Here is a 17,593-nt window from a genome sequence, read left to right on the forward strand (position 1 = left end):
ATATATATATATATATATATATATATATATATATATATATATATATTGCCTGCATATTTGTATGTATAACACATATATGTCTGGTGCCTACAGAAGCCAAAAGAGGATATTAGATCCCCTGGAACAGACAATTGATACCTGCCATGTGGGTGCTAGGAACTGAACTCATGTCTTAACTACTGAGCCATGTCTCCAGCCCTACTGTTTGCTCCTTTTTAACTGAACCTTGTAGTTGAATCCAAGTGTGCTTGGAACAAGGCAGACTTCACAAGCTTCTCCCTCCCCACTGTCCTTATGTCATGGGTTCTGAATTCTGTCTTTTGTACTAACTGCAGACAACAGTAGGGGAGGCCTGGTCCTTTCTCTACACTAGCCTGTTAAATCTCAGCTGATCAGATATCCTCCCTCGGTATTCTGAATGGGAGCTGCTGACACAAAGGATCAAGACAGTGGCGTGTGGGTTTGAGTATGAGGCATAGACTTCTCTAGAGCTCTTTTCCTAGGATTCTAGCTTTGCCAGTCTCCCCTCCATGTCTTTCTTGCCTCCTTCCTGCACTTGTTCAGTCCCCACTTTCTCACTTAACTCATGGTGGAACCTGCAATGCACAGCAATACCCATCAGCACCATGGAGAGATCATGGGAAATGTGCACCTGTGGGAAGGGTGAGAGAGCTGTGTTTGGGTTCATGACAGTGCTAGAAACAGAATGAGTAAAATACAGCCCACGTTCAGACTGTACTGCTCTCCTGGGTGAGGCATCCCCACTCAGAATTTCGTTTCTTTTTTATGGTTATTCTTTTTTTATATTTTAATTTATTCACTTTATATCCCAGCTGTACCCCCTTCACCATCCCCTCCCAATCCCACCCACTTTTCCTTTTCTCTGCCCATGCCCCTCCCCCAGTCCACTGTTAGGGGAGGTCCTCCTCCCCTTCCATCTGATCCTAGCCTATCAGGTTTCATCAGGACTGTCTGCATTATCTTCCTCTGTGGCCTGGTAAGGCTGCCCCCCCCCCCAGGGGGAGGTGATCAAAGAGTCAGACACTGAGTTCATTTCAGAGACAGTCCCTGTTTCCCTTACTAAGGAACCCACTTAAACACTGAACTGCCAGGCAAAGAAAAAGGTTCTGAATCCTCATTCAGAAAAGGAAACAGGATAGACCTAGGAAGATGGAGAAAACACGGAACAGGACAGGAGCATACCACAGAGGACCTCTGAAAGACTCTACCCAGCAGGGTATTAAAGATGCTGAGACTCATAGCCAAACTTTGGACAGAGTGTAGGAAATCTTATGAAAGAAGGGGGAGATAGAAAGACCTTGAGAGGACAGGAGTTCCACAAAGAGAGCAACAGAACCAAAATATCTGGGCCCAGGGGTCTTTTCTGACACTGATACTCCAACTGAGGACCATTCATGGAGATAACCTTAGAACCCCTGTAAAAAAATTTCCATTTCTTTATTTTGTGAGTCTCTTTGCTTCCACATGCACTGAGCTACCCACAGTGGCTATGACATCAGTACTCAAATCTCTTCCCTCAACCCAAGGATGGGAAGCTAAAGACCCTTTGGCTTTTTAGCTCATTCTTAGGCACTGTTTTCTTACAGATGAGTCCAAGGGGTTTGGGAAATTGGGCTTTCAATGGCCTGGAACTTTTGTGACTACTGGGGGGGGGGGCTTTTGAGAAAGTACTTTTTTAAGACAATTTTGAAATTTTCTTTCAAGAGTTACCTTTGTAAATCCACACCATTGATTTTTATCAAGCAGTAGTTCCTGGCATTTACCTAAGTGTTTAAATCTCTCTCTTCATCATTCTATTAACAGTACACACCTCACTATGTGTGTGCTCTTGGCCTCCTCACCCTCACCTTTTTAAAAATATTTATTTATTTATTTTATGTATATGAGTACTCTATTTTCATGCACACCAGAAGAGGAAATCAGATTCCATTATAGATAGCTGTGAGCCACCATGTGGTTGTTGGGAATTGAACTCAGAACCTCTGGAAGAGCAGCCAAGTGCTCTCAACCACTGCTCTTAACATTTCTCCAGTCCACTCTTGGTCCCCTTAAGGCAGATGCTCATGGGATGAACTGACTCCTTTTCTTTGTCACCATCTTCCAGCACCAAGCATATAAGGGAACATCTAATGAGGACAGATTCTGAATGAGGGAATGATATACAGAGCTAGAGGAATCAGGCTCACATGCATGGCAGAGTCCACTTCATTACTGGAGTTTGTTATTTTGGAGGAGGGATTGCAGTACCCTTTTTTTAAAGACAAGGTCTCATGTATCCCATTTTAGCCTTGAAATCATAGTGTAACCAGGACCTTGACCTCCAATCTGCCTGCCTTGACTTCCCACATACTAGGACCACAGGTGTGCACCATAATGCCTAGTGGAAGCAGTGTTATTGAGCCAGTGGCTTCATAAAAGCCAGGCAAACACTCTGCCAATTGAGCTATACTCCCAGCTTCGTGAATCAGTCTTAAAAGTACATATTTATGGCGGTTCCCCACCTGAGCACAAGAGCAACAAGAGTTATCTGGGCGTGGTGGTCCTCATTAATCCCAGCACTCAGGATGCTGAGGCAGGAGATTCCTACAAGTTTGAGGCTAGCCTGTTATACAGAGTTAGCTCCGGGCCAGCCATGGCTTTGAAGTGAGCCCTTATTAAAAAAAAAAAAATACAAAAACAATGCAGAGAGCTCATTCCTCTGCACAGTGATCATTGCTCAGTATTTAAGAATTTTTGCGTAGCTCTGTGGCTTGTGGGTATTCCTCTTTCCCACCTCCCCACTCTCTAACTTGAAAGTGACATCATGCTTCAAGTTCCTGAGAGGGGGTTCCCTCCAAACAACATCTGATTGAAACCATTTCCTTCCATTCCCTTTCAGAAGCAGCAATTTATTCAGCGAGGTCATGCAGATGAATTTTGAAATCGCCAGCTTTAGCAGCCTCTCGGGGACACAGTCCATCACATGGCAGGTGGAGTACCCGAGGAAGGGGACCACAGACATCGCTGTGTCTGAGATCTTCATCAGCCAGAAGGACCTGGTCGCCATTGTCCCGCTCGCTATGGTAAGTCATGGTGCCATGACAGCCCTTGAGTCCTTCTGATTAACAGTACCCTGGCATGCTTCCTCTTTCCCGGGTCATTACTGTATTTTGTGTATAATTATTTTATCTATCAGCAACTTATCTTCCTCCACCCTGGAAGTGGCAACATCCCCTTTTCAGCCTCTCAGATAATGTGTCATGGTGCTAGCCATGTCCCATTGCTAAATTGCTTGTTGCTTACCTCTGCTTTAAGCCACTTTAGCTCTCCTTTTCGTGTTCCTATTTGTATAGGAACTTTAGGCTGCCATATGTCCTGGATGAGCTGGGCTAGGCTGAGGCAACAAGTGACCCCAAACTCAGAGGTCGGAATCAGCTAAAGTTATTCTTGATTATGTGGCATTATATAAATGGCAGATGTGCTGGTCAGTTTAAACTGTCAGCTTGACATAACCTAGAATTGCCTAGGAAGAGACTCTCAATGAAGAATTGTCTAGATCAGGTTGGCCTGTGGGCATGTCTGTGGGGCACAGGGGGTCATCTTGATGGTCAGTTGAGGTGGAAAGGCCCACCTTGAATGCGGGCAGCACTAGTACATGGACTGTATAAGAGTAAAGGAAACCGGCAAGCAGGATGCATGTGTGAGGTCTCTCCTCTCTGCTCTTGACTGTGAATGTTGTGTGACAAATGGCTTGAGTCCCTGCCTTGACTTCCCCTAATGACGGACTATAGCCTGGAAGTGTGAGCCAAATAAGTCCTTTATGCCCTAATTTGCTTTTGCTAAAGGGTGTTTTCCTACAGCAATAGGAAGGAAACAAAACTGCAGGGGACCCTGTACCATGCAGTCCCTGGGGTAGGGAGAAGTGCTCCCAACTCCTCCCAGCTCCTCCCCACTCCCTACAGGCAACTTCTTCATTGCATTTCACCTGGCCATGGACAAGGCTCTCAGTAGTCAAGAAGTCAGCAGACACTGGAATCCCAGAACCTGCACTCTCCATCCCATACAATGGGGTTGGATTATGTGTTGAGATTCCATCACTCTCATTGATGACCTCTTATCAGCAAGCATCCCATTTACCTGAATTAATAAGAGATTGTGGGAAATAGATTGATTAGAATTCTTCACCTTACTTAAGAGACAAACCCAACTCAGTTTGAACTTAAAGTGTTTCTCAAACTCGTATGTTGTGAGGTTTAGAAGATCTACCTGGAGTCTTTTAAGACCTCCTAGGAAAGATTATTGATGCTGATCTGTAAACCACACTCTGGATGCTCCTAGCCCTGCATCTCTGACTTTCTGTTAGATCATCAGTCGGCCCATGGTAGGGCCATAATTGTGTTGTTCCTGCAGAAAAAGTGAGACCTTCACTGCCAGTCACTCAGCAGTTCACTCAGCTTCCCTGGAGAAGCTCTGGTTTAAATCACTGGTCTAGAAAGATGGCTCCCTAGCTAAGAAAGCTTATTCTGTTCTTTCAAAGGACCAGACTTCAGTTTCTGGCCCTAGCTGCCCGTAACTCCAGTTTAGGGGATCTCATGCCCTCTTCTGGACTCTGAAGGCACTACATGTACATGCATACGCACACAAATGAGTAAATCTTTGGAAACATTGGCCTGGCTTGGCCATGTGCTCCCCATCAGCCATTCATCAAAGTCAAAGGGGATGCTACACTCTGCTTGCCAGGCCTAGTACCATGTCACCCAGGGCAGGTGCACAATGGGACTCATAACAGGCCGTCATGATGCATCATGGGAAAATTTAGCTCACACTAAAGTGAGAGGCAGACACCAGCCAGACACAACAGACATTAGCCTACATGTCCTCTTCTACAGGATTCATTGACCTGAGGAAGGTGGAGAGTGATTGCTTGTGACATTATATTTTGGATGGCACACCACTGACAATCACTTGCCCTCTGAGCTGCAAAGGTATCATTAGGCAAATAAACCAGCTTTGAACTCATTACATAACGCAGACTCCCTTCAAAGCCTCAATCCCCTTGCCTCAGCCTCCATGGTGCTGAGCTTATAGGCATGCACCACCACACCTGGCTTATTCTTGGCTTTGAATGTGTACTGTAACCCCAGGTAACCCTCCATCTCATGCCTGACCTTGAACTTCATTTTTAAGTACATTTAAACAGTTTTGCCTGTTGCTCAAAAACTAAAATATTTACTATGTGGTCCTTGGCAAGAAAAAAAAAATATTTTTTGCAAATCTGCATCCTAAAATTCATGCCAACATTCACTACAGAACATAAGTGCCCAATTCCTATCCTGTCTATTTCAGAAAGATAAGACATTCAAATACTTTGAAAAGCAAAACTATTATAAAGGCATAAGATATTATTACAGCCCATTGTCAACACGTGAGTCCTTCTTGAAATGAGATTTTATTATTGTGGTTATTGTGTTTTTACAGTGCTTTTAAGACAAGCCAAAATCACTCCTAATGTCATACCCCAAATTCTTTTGTCTGCAAGTTATCCCAAGTGAATTCAGATTGGCTTCATGCCATGGTCACTATCGATGCCATCCCTACAGGACCAGCGGGCATGCAGCTTACATCTGACCCCTGGTTCAGGAGTTCATCATTGGTGTGCTTCCCTGGAACATACAACTTGACTTCAATTATGCAGCACAGCATGAAGAATGGGGAACAGTTGTCAGTGGGGTGTGAATGTGCACACCTATAATCCCAGTGCTCAGGCTGAGGCAAGAGGATTCTGAGTTCAAAATCAGAGTGAGCTACAGAGTAAGACCTGGACTCTAAAATTTAATAAGGAACCAGGCTAACATAAAGGCTTTAGATGAGATGGCTCAGAGGCACTTTAAAAAACTATGATTTGGTATGAGTACTTGAAAGTAACAAAATGTTTGGGGGATTCAGTTCACTATGAATAAAATGAATAACCATATCAGTCTAAAAAGCCACTTTCTTAGACTAAAATAAAATTAATTCCATTTATAACTAGCCAAAAACGAACAAACAAAAACCTCTATTGGTAGTAAGTAGGAACAAGACTGTAGCTTCACTCAAATATAAGAAATTCTATTTCATTTTTCATTATTGGGATTAAACCTATGAAGTCATGCATGATCTACAAGCCCCCTATAACTGAGCTACAAACCCATCTTTTTATTTTGAGGTAGGGTCTCACTATGTTGCCCAAATTCTGTAGCCCAAGCAAGCCTTCAACTTGCATTCCTCCTGCTTCAGAATCCCAAGTATCTGGAAATAACAAGCCTAACTTAAAAAGAAAGTTAAGGAAAGAGAGAAAAATGAACACTGTGGAGCAAGTCCCCTGTTGCCTGTTGGCAGCTGGTTAGGCCTCTGCAAACATCGAGTAAGAGCTGGAAAAATGGCTTAGAAGTTAATAGCACGTGCTACTTTTGCAGAAGACCCCAGTTCTCTCAGCAACGCTCACAAAGAGTGGCTCACAACTGTTCATAACTCCAGCTCCAGGGGATCCAACAATCTCTTCTGACCTCCAGGGGCACCCGTGCATATGTGAATATACATACATATATATAAATAAAATAAATCTTCATAAAAGGAAAGGAAAACAAGCAAATCTCCGAGGATGCTGTTCATCTTAAATAAAACAGCCTTCAAACAGGTCCCACGGAAGTTATTAAAGAGGAATTTGCTTCTTGGGGAAGTTCTTGGCCTCAACATCATACCTTCTCAGGCCTTTCTTCAGTAAAGGGAGAAATCTAGGGACCGGAAGAACTACCAGCAGACTATAACATCAGGCCTCAGCATCTGACTCCCCCCAAGCATTGAGCGGGCTGCACGCGGGTCTGTAGGAGCCCAGGCAAGCAGAAGCCTGTCCAGCTCATGCTGTGCTGCTTGTGACCATTAAGCCACGGTAGCTGGTCCCAGTGCAGCTTGCTCAGCACCATCTTCAGACATCTATAGGCTCTCCTCCCCATCAGCATTCTTCCCCTGAAGGATCCTCTCCCTACCTAGTACCCTCCTCATACCCATGTCAGGCTTGAGATTTAGGTATAAGTCTAGGAAGGACCAAGAACATACTAGGTTCATATGTGGGAAGCATTAAACTGGAGAAGCACTTGGGCTAACAAATATATTTTTTGGGGGCGGGGAGGATCATTTTTTCTGTGTAAAAACAAGTATCTACCCAAGTTGCTTGGGCAGGAACAGAGGTCAAGTATTAACTCGGTGAATTTGTTTCCTTATGACAGATGAGAGGGGATGATGGGGTCTATAGGCTTTCAGTAGAACCCACTGGATTCTCCTGGAGCTTCCTCACTCTGCCCAGCTCTGGAATCATCCATCCTGGGGTGAACAGAAACCAGATGCCCCTTGCTTTGTGTAATCTGGCATGCTGGTGGGGCTCTCCCACATGAGTAGCTCTTTCATAGGAAAGATGGAACTTTACTAGTGGCTGGATGAGCGAAGAAGATGTTGTCCCAAAGTGTCTCTCTATTTTTTTTTGGGGGGGGGGACAGGGTTTCTCTCTGTAGCCTTGTGTGTCCTGGACTCTATTTGTAAATCAGGCTGTCCTTGAACTCACAGAGATCCAACTGCCTCTGTCTCCCTGAATGCCGGAATTAAAGGTGTGTGCCACCATGCCTGGCTACAATTTTTTTTTAATGGGAGAAAATACCCCAACTTTAGGCCAGACATAATGGCATATGCCCTTAATCCTAGCACTCAGAAAGCAGAGTTCGAGGCCAGCCTCATCTAAAAAGTGAATTTCAGGTCTCTCAGAGCTAAAGAATAGGACCCTGTCTCAAAAAAAGAACTTTCTTTTCAAATTGAAACTCTAACTTTTAAGCCTGCTCTAGAGAAAGACGGCTCTCATTTGACAGATGCAAGAAGTCATCTTTCCTAGGACTGACGTACTTCAATTGGATTTCCTAATGTTGGCCATGTTACTTGGATTTTTGATGAGTTTTCAAATCATCACCTTCTTAGCTATATAGGCTTAAGATGAAGTCATTTTGCTTGACATGAGCACATAATGGGAACCTGTTGTGTTCTTGGACTTTCTGTGACATGTCATAATCTCTGATTAAGAACAAACTAAAAATAGAGTGTCAGCCAGTGGGCTATTTAAAGGATCTGGGCGTGTGGGCTAGAGTCCTTTCCTCTAGGGCAGTGGTTCTCGACCTGTGGATCATGGTCCTTTTGGGGGTTGACTGACCCTTTAACAGGGGCCACATATCAAATATCCTGCATATCAGGATATTTACATTATGATTCATAACAGTAGTAAAATTGTAGTTATGAAGTAGCAACAAAAATAATTTTATGGTTGGGGGTCACCACAACATGAAGAACTGTATTAAAGGGTCACAGCGTTAGGAAGGGTGAGAACCACTGATTTAGGGGACCAGAAACTTCATGAGGCATGTGAGATGTCTGTGCATCTGGGTGATGTGTACTAAGAAGCCAATAGAAGCTTAAGCCTTCTGCTGAGACTAGCTCTACTTCATGGACCCTTACCTACCTGCTGGGAGTCTGGCAGCTGGCTGGCCGCACTATGCCCTCATTGATGAGGGCACTGCACCCACAGAATTCTGGTCTCGGGCTTCAGAGATAGTTCATTAGTGAGTGGCATTCAGAGGTAATGGGTGGAAACTGGTTGAATATTTCGTTCCCACAAGATAGTCCTTCACAGCCCAGCTCCCTAACTCATTATTCCCAACCCTGTGTGACCTCGCCTTGTTTGGAGATTGTGGTTTTAAAAACATAATGATGTTGAGTTGAGGCCCGCCTTGGGTTAGGGTGGTCCCCGGAGCCAGTGAAAGGTGTTCATTTCTGGAAAGGCAAAGTAGAACCAGCCTTCACACCTGCTGTTTGCCATGCCCAAGGCTCCCTTCCACCATCCAGCTGTGCTATCCCTCCTCACACTCAGGCCCCTGCTTACATCTTCTCAGGTCTACCTCACTCAGAATAATGTCCCAGTCACCCTACACCCAGCCTGCCTAGATCTTCTTTCATAGAATAACAGAGTATCACATTGCACTTCTGAATTCATTGTCTGAGTTTCCCCAGGGGGGGAAGGGGTCACGCTGTATCATTCAGAGCAATGCTTGGTAAACAGTGGGTGCTTAATGAGAAGTTATTGAATGAGTAGATGGCTGGGGGCAGGGTTGGGAGAGGGTCATTTATTAGTTCCTACATGGTTGCTGTAATAAAACACTATAACCAAAAAGTTATGGAGAGAATAATTATGGTTCCAGAGGGAGCATCCATAATGGTGAGGAGGCATGGCTGCAGGCAGGCCAGAGAGGAGAGCTGAGAGATCACACCTCAACCATGAAGCATGAAGCTGAGTGAGAACTAGAAATCAGGTGGCTGTGAGCCCTCACTGCTTGTCCTCAGCTGTGTGCTTCTCCAGGGAGACTCCATCTTCTAGAGTAGCTCTCAACACATGGGTTGCAACCACTTCGAGGTTAGACAACCCTCTCAGAGGTCACCCGAGACCATCGGAAAACAGATATTTACATTATGGTTCATAACAGTGGCAAAATCAGAGTTATGAAGTAGCAATGAAAATAATTTTACAATTGGGGTCACCACCACGTGGGGTTGCAGTGTTAGGAAGGCTGAGAACCACTGTATGGAGGTTCCACACCCTTCCCAAACAGCACCATCTACTGAAGACCAAGTGTTCAAATACTCGAGCCCATGAGGGATATTCTCATTTAAACAACCATGGATAGGTGGATGGATGGATGGATGGGTGGATGGATATTTGAAGAGATGGCCAGGTAGACTTAGTAGGTGAGGCCCTTGCTGCACATGAGAAACTGAGTTTAGATTCCCAGAAGCCATGTAAAAGATGGTGGGTATAGCAGTGTGGGGTGGTAAGACCAGCACTGGAGAAGCACTCAAAAACACAAGAACAGGCACACATACATAAGTGTGTATGCAGGCTTACACAGACACACCATACACATATGCACAGAGAGACACCACACACATACATACACCATTCCACACCTATACACAAGCACACACATATGCATACAGACACACCAGACACACACACACACACACACACACACACACACACACACACACACACACCCTACTTTCATTAGAGAGAAACGAAGTGCTCCTCATTCATCTTCATAACATTTTGGGATTCAGCCCCAAACCAAGGGCTTTAAATTTTCTGCTTTCTCTGCATCATTAGTGGCTTAAGACTCAGGCTGTTCCTTCTTTTTCTTTCCTTCTGAAGAAGCTTCAGAAAGGCAGGATTTGGGGAGACATGTTAGCACATATACATAAACTAAAGCTTAAAAAAAAAAAAACACAACAGGATTGACCAGGAAGCCAATGCATAATCCATGTGTAGTCTTCCCAAATGTTACCATCATGGATGCCTAAGTGCACCAGCCTCGTCCTGACAAACACCACAGGGCATGGTGGAATCATACATTATTGCAGCAAGGCATGCAGTCATCCACAGAAATGAGAACCATCCATTACTCAGACACAGGATTTGACAGCGATCAGACCTAAAATTCACTTTCAAGGCTGTGGCATTACATCAGACTGGGCGTGTATGGTGTTCAGTGTCCAACAGTCAAGCTGCTAAGCTACAGCACTGTGTTCCAGGGAAAGGGAGGGTAGGTTCTCAGTGACACAGAAGCCCTGCTTTGCAGAGACCCAACATACCAAGCATTCTTGAAAGTAGAAACCAAAGAGAATGGATAATGAAATTTTATTCCTGAGAACTTTAGGCAGGTATAGATTTTAATGAGAATTAAGCCTGATATTTTGCCTTAGAAATTAATACAATAATGGCTAGATGAAAAAAGAAGGTTTTTCCCTTCTGACCGGGTTTTGTTAAGGAGTTTTAAAAGGTAAAAATCAGCACATTCATTTATTTTATGGAGAAGTATTCTTTTTGCCTTCCAAACACGCAGGTAGGCTGGTTCTTCCTTTGCTTTGAGTAGTTCCCTGCCATCAGCCCAAACACAAGCCTCCAACTTCTTCTGCATTAACCTCAGGTCATCTACAGCCTCTGTGTGATGCTTTACAATAACGGAAATGCCCTGGGCCACTTTTGAGATGGGTTCTGCCTCTCAAGAGAGTATCTAAGGAGCCAGGACACAGCCTGAATCCTACTCCATTCCCAGTAGCTGTGCTCTGATGGCCATCCCCTGCTCCCCACCAATGTTGGCAAAGATTGAAGCTGTGGGTAGAAGTCCCAAGAATCTATTACTGTCACTTAGAGCCCCCTCTGGACCTGTGCTCCTCCCATTCCATTCCCAGGGAAGGCAAGCTCCACCTCCTCCACCAACCTCATGGGATATTGTGGTTGGAATGAAAATGGCGCACATAGGCTCATAGGGAGTGGACTGAAAGCTCTGAAAAGGACTATGGCAACCCAAGTCGCATCACCCTGTCTTTCGCTTTGGGGCAAAAGAAATAAGCAAAGAAGAAGAGGAGGAGGAAGAGGAAGAAGAAGGAGGATGAGGAGGAGGAGAAGGAGGAGGAGGAGGAGGAGGAGGAGGAGGAGGAGGAGGAGGAGGAGGAGGAGAAGGAGAAGAAGAAGAAGAAGAAGAAGAAGAAGAAGAAGAAGAAGAAGAAGAAGAAGAAGAAGAAGAAGAAGAAGAAGAAGAAGAAATGGGCTGTGATCTCTGAAACCAAGCACCAAAATAAACCTTGTCTACTAGTAAGCTGACTACCTCACATGTTTTGTCACAGGATAAACTATAGTGCCTTTGTTCTTTGTTTTTGAAAGTTTGTGCAAGTGAACACACAGCATTTAACATGAGATGTTCTCTGTGTGCTTATTCATCTGTGTGCACATGTACATGTGAATTCTTGCATGTGGAAGCCAGAGATCAACCTCATGGTCCATTCCTGGGGAACCGCATATCTCATTATTTGAGGCAGGGTCTCTCCTTGGCTTGGAACTCACTAAATAGGCCAGGCTAGATCACCAACAAGGCACAAGGATCTCTTTTTTTTCCCCATCTCCACAGCCCTGGGATTACAATTTTGTGCTACTTGTTAGAAATCGTGCAGGATGAGAGTTACACAGCATGTTCACAAATCCCACTACACGACCGGTTCCACGTAGGAGGTTTATTAGGGGAAGGGAAAGGGGTTGCAGAGAGCATCTCTGGATGAGGCAGGAGAGAAAGAGAAAGGGGAGGAGCTCCTTGAGTTCTTTTATAAGGTGACCAGCAGGTGGTCTTCTCGGTGGCTTCACAAATGCCAGATAACTGGTTTGTCAGATCCCTTGGGGCTGGCCGTAGAGATGCCTGCTTACGGATCCCAACACTACTGGCATCATAACTTTACTCTCTGTACTCAGGAGGCAGAGGTAGACAGATCTCCATGAGTTCAAGGCCAGCCTAATCTACAAAGCATGTTCCAGACCAACCAGTGCTACACAGTAAGACTCTGTGTGCTAGTATGCCCTTGAGTCCTTGGGTTTGAACTCATGTTCTCATGGTTGTGAGGCAAGCACTTTGGTGATCCAGCCGTCTCCCTAGCTTAGAAGGTCCTCATAACAAAGTCTTAAGTATATCCACAGCATCCTGTAGTTAGCTACAAACATTGTGTTATACATCACATACCTACAACCAATTCTTCCAGCATAATTTGAGCCTCATAGCTACTGGTTGATCCTCTCCTCACCCCTCCCAGCATTTCTACCAATCATCTTCCTCCCCTCTCTCCTCCTATGTGTGGCAGCATATTAGATCCATCCATGAATAGAATAATTTACACCTGGTCTGTTGGACTAACTGCATCCCCCAAGTTCATCTACATCAGTGCATCTGTTTCCATGGCTGAATATTGTTTCATAGCCCTGGATCATATTTTCATTATCTAGTCAGCTGTTGAGGACACTGCAGTTGCCTCCATGTCTCAGTTGTCACCCCACTGCTGCAGTTCACATGAGATACAGACGTGTCTCTCATTCTTTTGTTTATATTTCTCAGTGGGTCGAAATTCTTCCTGCATCCTACAACCGCACATGCCAGTAATGTCTTGACACCTTGGAGTGTCAACCTTCCTAGTATCTTATAGATAGTATCTCATTTCACCATTTCCAAGTTCCCTGGGGTGCCACACGGTACTCCCATTTTCAGCTGAGAAAGTTGAGGTTCAGAGAGGTAAAGCTAACCAGCCAAGAACTTAGAGCTGGGCTTCCATGGGGCTTGACTTGAGTGTGACTTCAGTGCCCTTCCTTGTACAAAGAAGGGGGGACTTAGCTGAGCGGCTGAACACCAGTCCTGGCAGTATTCATGCTACACCACAACCCTGTTGTGGCCAAATCTGTGGTCTTACTTCTGGGAATTTTCTCCAGTCCCTCCCTACTCTCCCTGCTCCTGGAAAACACTGTGGCTGAAATGAGGCCTCCCCCTGCCCCACTGCAGAGCACCTATCAAATCCCACAACTGGCAAAGTGGAAATTCCCTGAGGGGACCATTGCCAAGTTTACCATGAGTATTTGCTTCTGCATGACCTAATTTCTCTGTGGCCTGGCACATCTAGACAGGAATGGTGAAACTATCAGAGTCAGCAAAAGAAAATGTCATCCATAATTTGGGGGTGTTTTAATTGAGATTATTTATAAAATGAGTATCCTGCTGAGACACCATGGGAAACATGAGAATACCTTCATTATCCCAAAACCTTTGTAATGTCTTGACATTACAATGCTCCAGCACAGCACACCCAGCAAAGACTTTGTATCCTTGACTCAGCATAGAGGAGGTGATTCACAGCTTGATTAGGTGCCCCTGCTGGCCCTTCAATGGATTACAGGCTACACCTACTTCCCTCACATACACTCAGTATTCTATACGCTAGGCAATGCCTTTATAGATTCATGGTGTATAAACATACTTTTGTTTCAGACTTCGTCAGTGTCCATCATGGATAGTCCTACACAGAGACAAGCATCATCATCATTATCATCATCATCAATCAGTCAGCCTCCTCCTCCTCATCATCATCATCCAACTGTGGCTATATTATATGATCCTGGTATGCCTGACCAGAGGGTCAGAGCAAAACCTACCAAGCACGATGTCTGGAAATCAGAACTGCCCTGTTTAGCACCTTTATGAAATCAAAAGTATTAATGATGGTAGTGATGTTGATGATGGGAGTATGATGATGTTGGTGACGTGAGTATGGCAGTGGCCATGATGATGATCAAATGACAGGATGGTGATCATGGTGGTGATGGTGGTGATGGTGGTGGTGGTGGTGCTGATGTTGCTGATGATGAAAATAGTGATGCTGATAACTGTTCTCATGACAGGAGCCATGGTCATAAAGGTGATACCATATTTTAGAGCACTCAAAAATCAAATCTGATCAGTGAGGAGACAATAATAGCAGCTTTGACCCTAGAGCCGTGGTTCTCAATGTTCCTAATGCTAAGACTCTTTAATACAGTTCCTTGCATTGTGGTGAGCCCCAAACATAAGATTATATCTGGTGCTACCTTGTAACTATAATTTTTCTACTGTTATGGATCATAGTGTAAATGCTGAATACGCAGGATATCAGATGTGTGATGCTTGTGAAAGGGTTATTTAACTCCCTGAGGGGATCACAACCCACAGGTTGAGAACCAAAGGCCTGGAGACTATTTCAACGGGCTGAAGACACCAACTTCTTTCCTTTGTGTATTCAAATATTCACTCTAAGTGTATATCCACAAATGAGCAGCCACAATGCCTCAGGCATGGAATTCTCAGAAGAATTAACTGTGACCTCATAAGACCAATCATTCCAGTTCGCTCACACTGAAGAGGATCCTGGGATACAGGGCTTCTGGTTTTAACACCAAGATTATTTATGTGAACCTGAGTGAGTTGGCCCCTTGGTTTCCCACTTTGACTCTGAGATTGTTCACAAGATGTATGTGACCTAGTGTGGTCACTTTAAGCCTTTGCTGTTTGAGTGAAGGTAGCTATCCTCGGGCATCATTCTTTGCCTAAATTGCCTTAAGATGAATTTGGCTGTCCATATTTACCAATTCAAAGATTTCACACAAATAAGCCTGATGTCTTACCCTTACACCATCTCTTTTGGTTTTTTTTTTTTTTTTTTTTTTTTTTTTTTGAGACAGAGTTTCTCTATGTAGTTCTGGTTGTCCTGGAACTCACTACATTGACCAGACTGGCTTCAAACTGACAGAGATCCTCTGTCTCTGCTGGGATTAAGGTTCTGTGCTATCACACCTGGCCCTGGCTTCTCTTGAAAGGCACAGAGTGTCTGGCAATCCACCACTCACAAGGCAGGCATCAGCACTGCTGAGTGGAAGCTGCACCCCGCCCTCCTTGGACGGTTTTCCCCAAGTCCGCTGGACCCATTTGTTTTTCCTGTCCAACCTCTAAAGGCATCCCAAATGAAATAATGTGCGTAATTAGAACAGAGCTTGGATCTTAGGAAGTGCTCAGTGATACGGTCGTTTTAGTTTATGATTCCCACTTGGTAATTGTACCACTCAACTCAAGAGCACTGCAATCATTTGGCAGTTAAAAAAAAAAAGAGTGCAGGCCTGTGCTACAGCAAAGCTGAGTTTCAAAACCATCATCCTAAGTGAAAGGACTCAGCAAATCCACAGATACAGAGAACAGCTTAGTGACAGTCTAGGGTCGGGGACTGCCCTACCCATAACAGCCAGAGAAGGCAGAATATCTACGGGGCGATAAAATGTGCTCACTCTCATTGTAGAGACGGCTGCACAGTTCTGTGAATCCTCTAAAGAGCATACATGTGCCATGAGAACCACATCTTTATACAGTTGTTTCAAAGATAAGAGGGGGAAAGAAATGAGGAAGAGGCTAAGAAAAGAGAGAAGAAGGGAGGAGGGGGAAAGGAGAAGGGAGGAAAAAGGAGGAGGAAGGCAAAGGGGCAGGGGAGAAGAACAAAGGCTGGAGGAGGAGCTCACAGATGCCCAGTGGACATGTCTAAGTGCCGCACTCTCAGAGGAGATCGGGTTTGATCAATAAGCAGAAAAACACAGAAGGCTCTGAGGGTCCTCGACCATGAAGCAGCTGCTGGCTGGAATCCGACCTGGAGAGGGATTTTCCTTGGTTCTGTCCTGCCTCACACACCGTCATTGTGGCCTCACGCACCACCCAGGCGGCTCATATCCCACGCCTCCCTCTGTAATAATAATAATGCAGCAGCCACACACAGTATTTTCTAACACCTTGCAAGATTTGCTGTCTGGTGTATTGTGTACCTCAGCGATGTGTCCAAGCCCTAACCCATGCCTCCTGCGGCTGTGACTCATGTGCAAGTTGGGTCTTTCCAGATGGGACAAAGACAAGGAGCAAAGCAGAACCACACTGGGTAATGGCCAGACCTAAACCCAACAGCACATGCGCTTATAAGATTCCCCAAAATGTCACAGACATTGGAGGGATATATCTACAAGCCGGGGGTTTCTGACTAATAGGAGCAGCTACTAGGAGCAGGCCAGGAAGGATTCTCCCATGAGCCTTTGCTGAACGCTTGCCACCTACATATTCATTTCAAACCTGTGGCCTGTAGGGTGTGGAGAGGATAAAATCTTGCAGCCTTGAGCCATCGTGGTTATGCTGACTTGTTATGGTAATCACAGACAACTAGTAGAAGACTGAAGCGGTTATTCCCCCATTTTGAAATGGAGGACAACGAGGCACTGAGAGTGGGGTGATTGCAATGTCCTTGAGTGGGTCAGTTACTGAGTGAGAATCATAAGCTAAAATAGATTTGTCACTGTGCACTGATGTACTCCTAGCCAGTGGCATGCTGTGGCTGGAGTCAGGTAAACTGGCTTTCAGGCATAGGCTGTGCATCTCTATCTCTCCACCAGGGCTAGCCAAGCAGAGACCCCAGAGAATCTGGTAAGCCAAAGCACATCGGGCTATCACAATACCTGACCTCAAGTTATACTACAGACCTCTAGTGACAGAGATTGCCTGGCACTGGCATAAAAGCAGACAGGCCAATGGGACAGAAGAGACATCCCAGAAATAAGCCAACAAAGCTGTGGCAGCTAATAGTTGACAAAGATGTCAAAAACATACAATGTAGAAAAATCAATTCCACAAATGGTACTGGCAAAACTAGCTATCAACCTGAAGGGGAAAAAAATGAAATTAGAACCATATCTTTCACTGTGTATAAAAATCAACTTAAAATGAATCAAAGATTTCAATTTAAAACCTGAAACACTGAAACTGCTAGAAGAAATATAAGTGATGTTCTTCAAGTGATGCTCTTTGGGGTTCAGGCAAGAGCTTTCTTAGGAAGCCAACAAACAGTATAGAAACAAGCCCTAAGAGTCACACACGGGATACCATGAAATTAAAAAGATTACACAGGAAGGAAAAATAATTACCAGCAGCAGGGTAAACAGCCCACTGAATGGGAGAAAAATCTTTATCAGCTGAACTTCACACAGGGGTGGAGGATGGGGTAATAACTGAACTTTTGAAAGAACTGAAAATTTTAAATACCTCTACTTCCCCCTCAAAAGAAAAGAAAAGAAAAGAAAAGAAAAGAAAAGAAAAGAAAAGAA

At 44.6% G+C, this 17,593-nt stretch overlaps 1 protein-coding gene across 1 annotated transcript in view; it reads left to right on the forward strand.

Moving 5' to 3' along the window:
- The window catches only part of Tmem132c (transmembrane protein 132C), a 298,442-nt gene that overhangs the window by 244,040 nt on the left and 36,809 nt on the right, over positions 1-17,593 (forward strand). The window contains exon 5 of the mRNA XM_055606023.1: positions 2,900-3,083. Within this exon, the coding sequence (XP_055461998.1) occupies positions 2,900-3,083 (184 nt within the window). The remainder of the gene's footprint in view (positions 1-2,899; positions 3,084-17,593) is intronic.

This window comes from Psammomys obesus, unplaced genomic scaffold (genome assembly GCF_907164565.1).
Source record: "Psammomys obesus unplaced genomic scaffold, mPsaObe1.curated_primary_1811, whole genome shotgun sequence".
Taxonomy (NCBI): domain Eukaryota; kingdom Metazoa; phylum Chordata; class Mammalia; order Rodentia; family Muridae; genus Psammomys; species Psammomys obesus.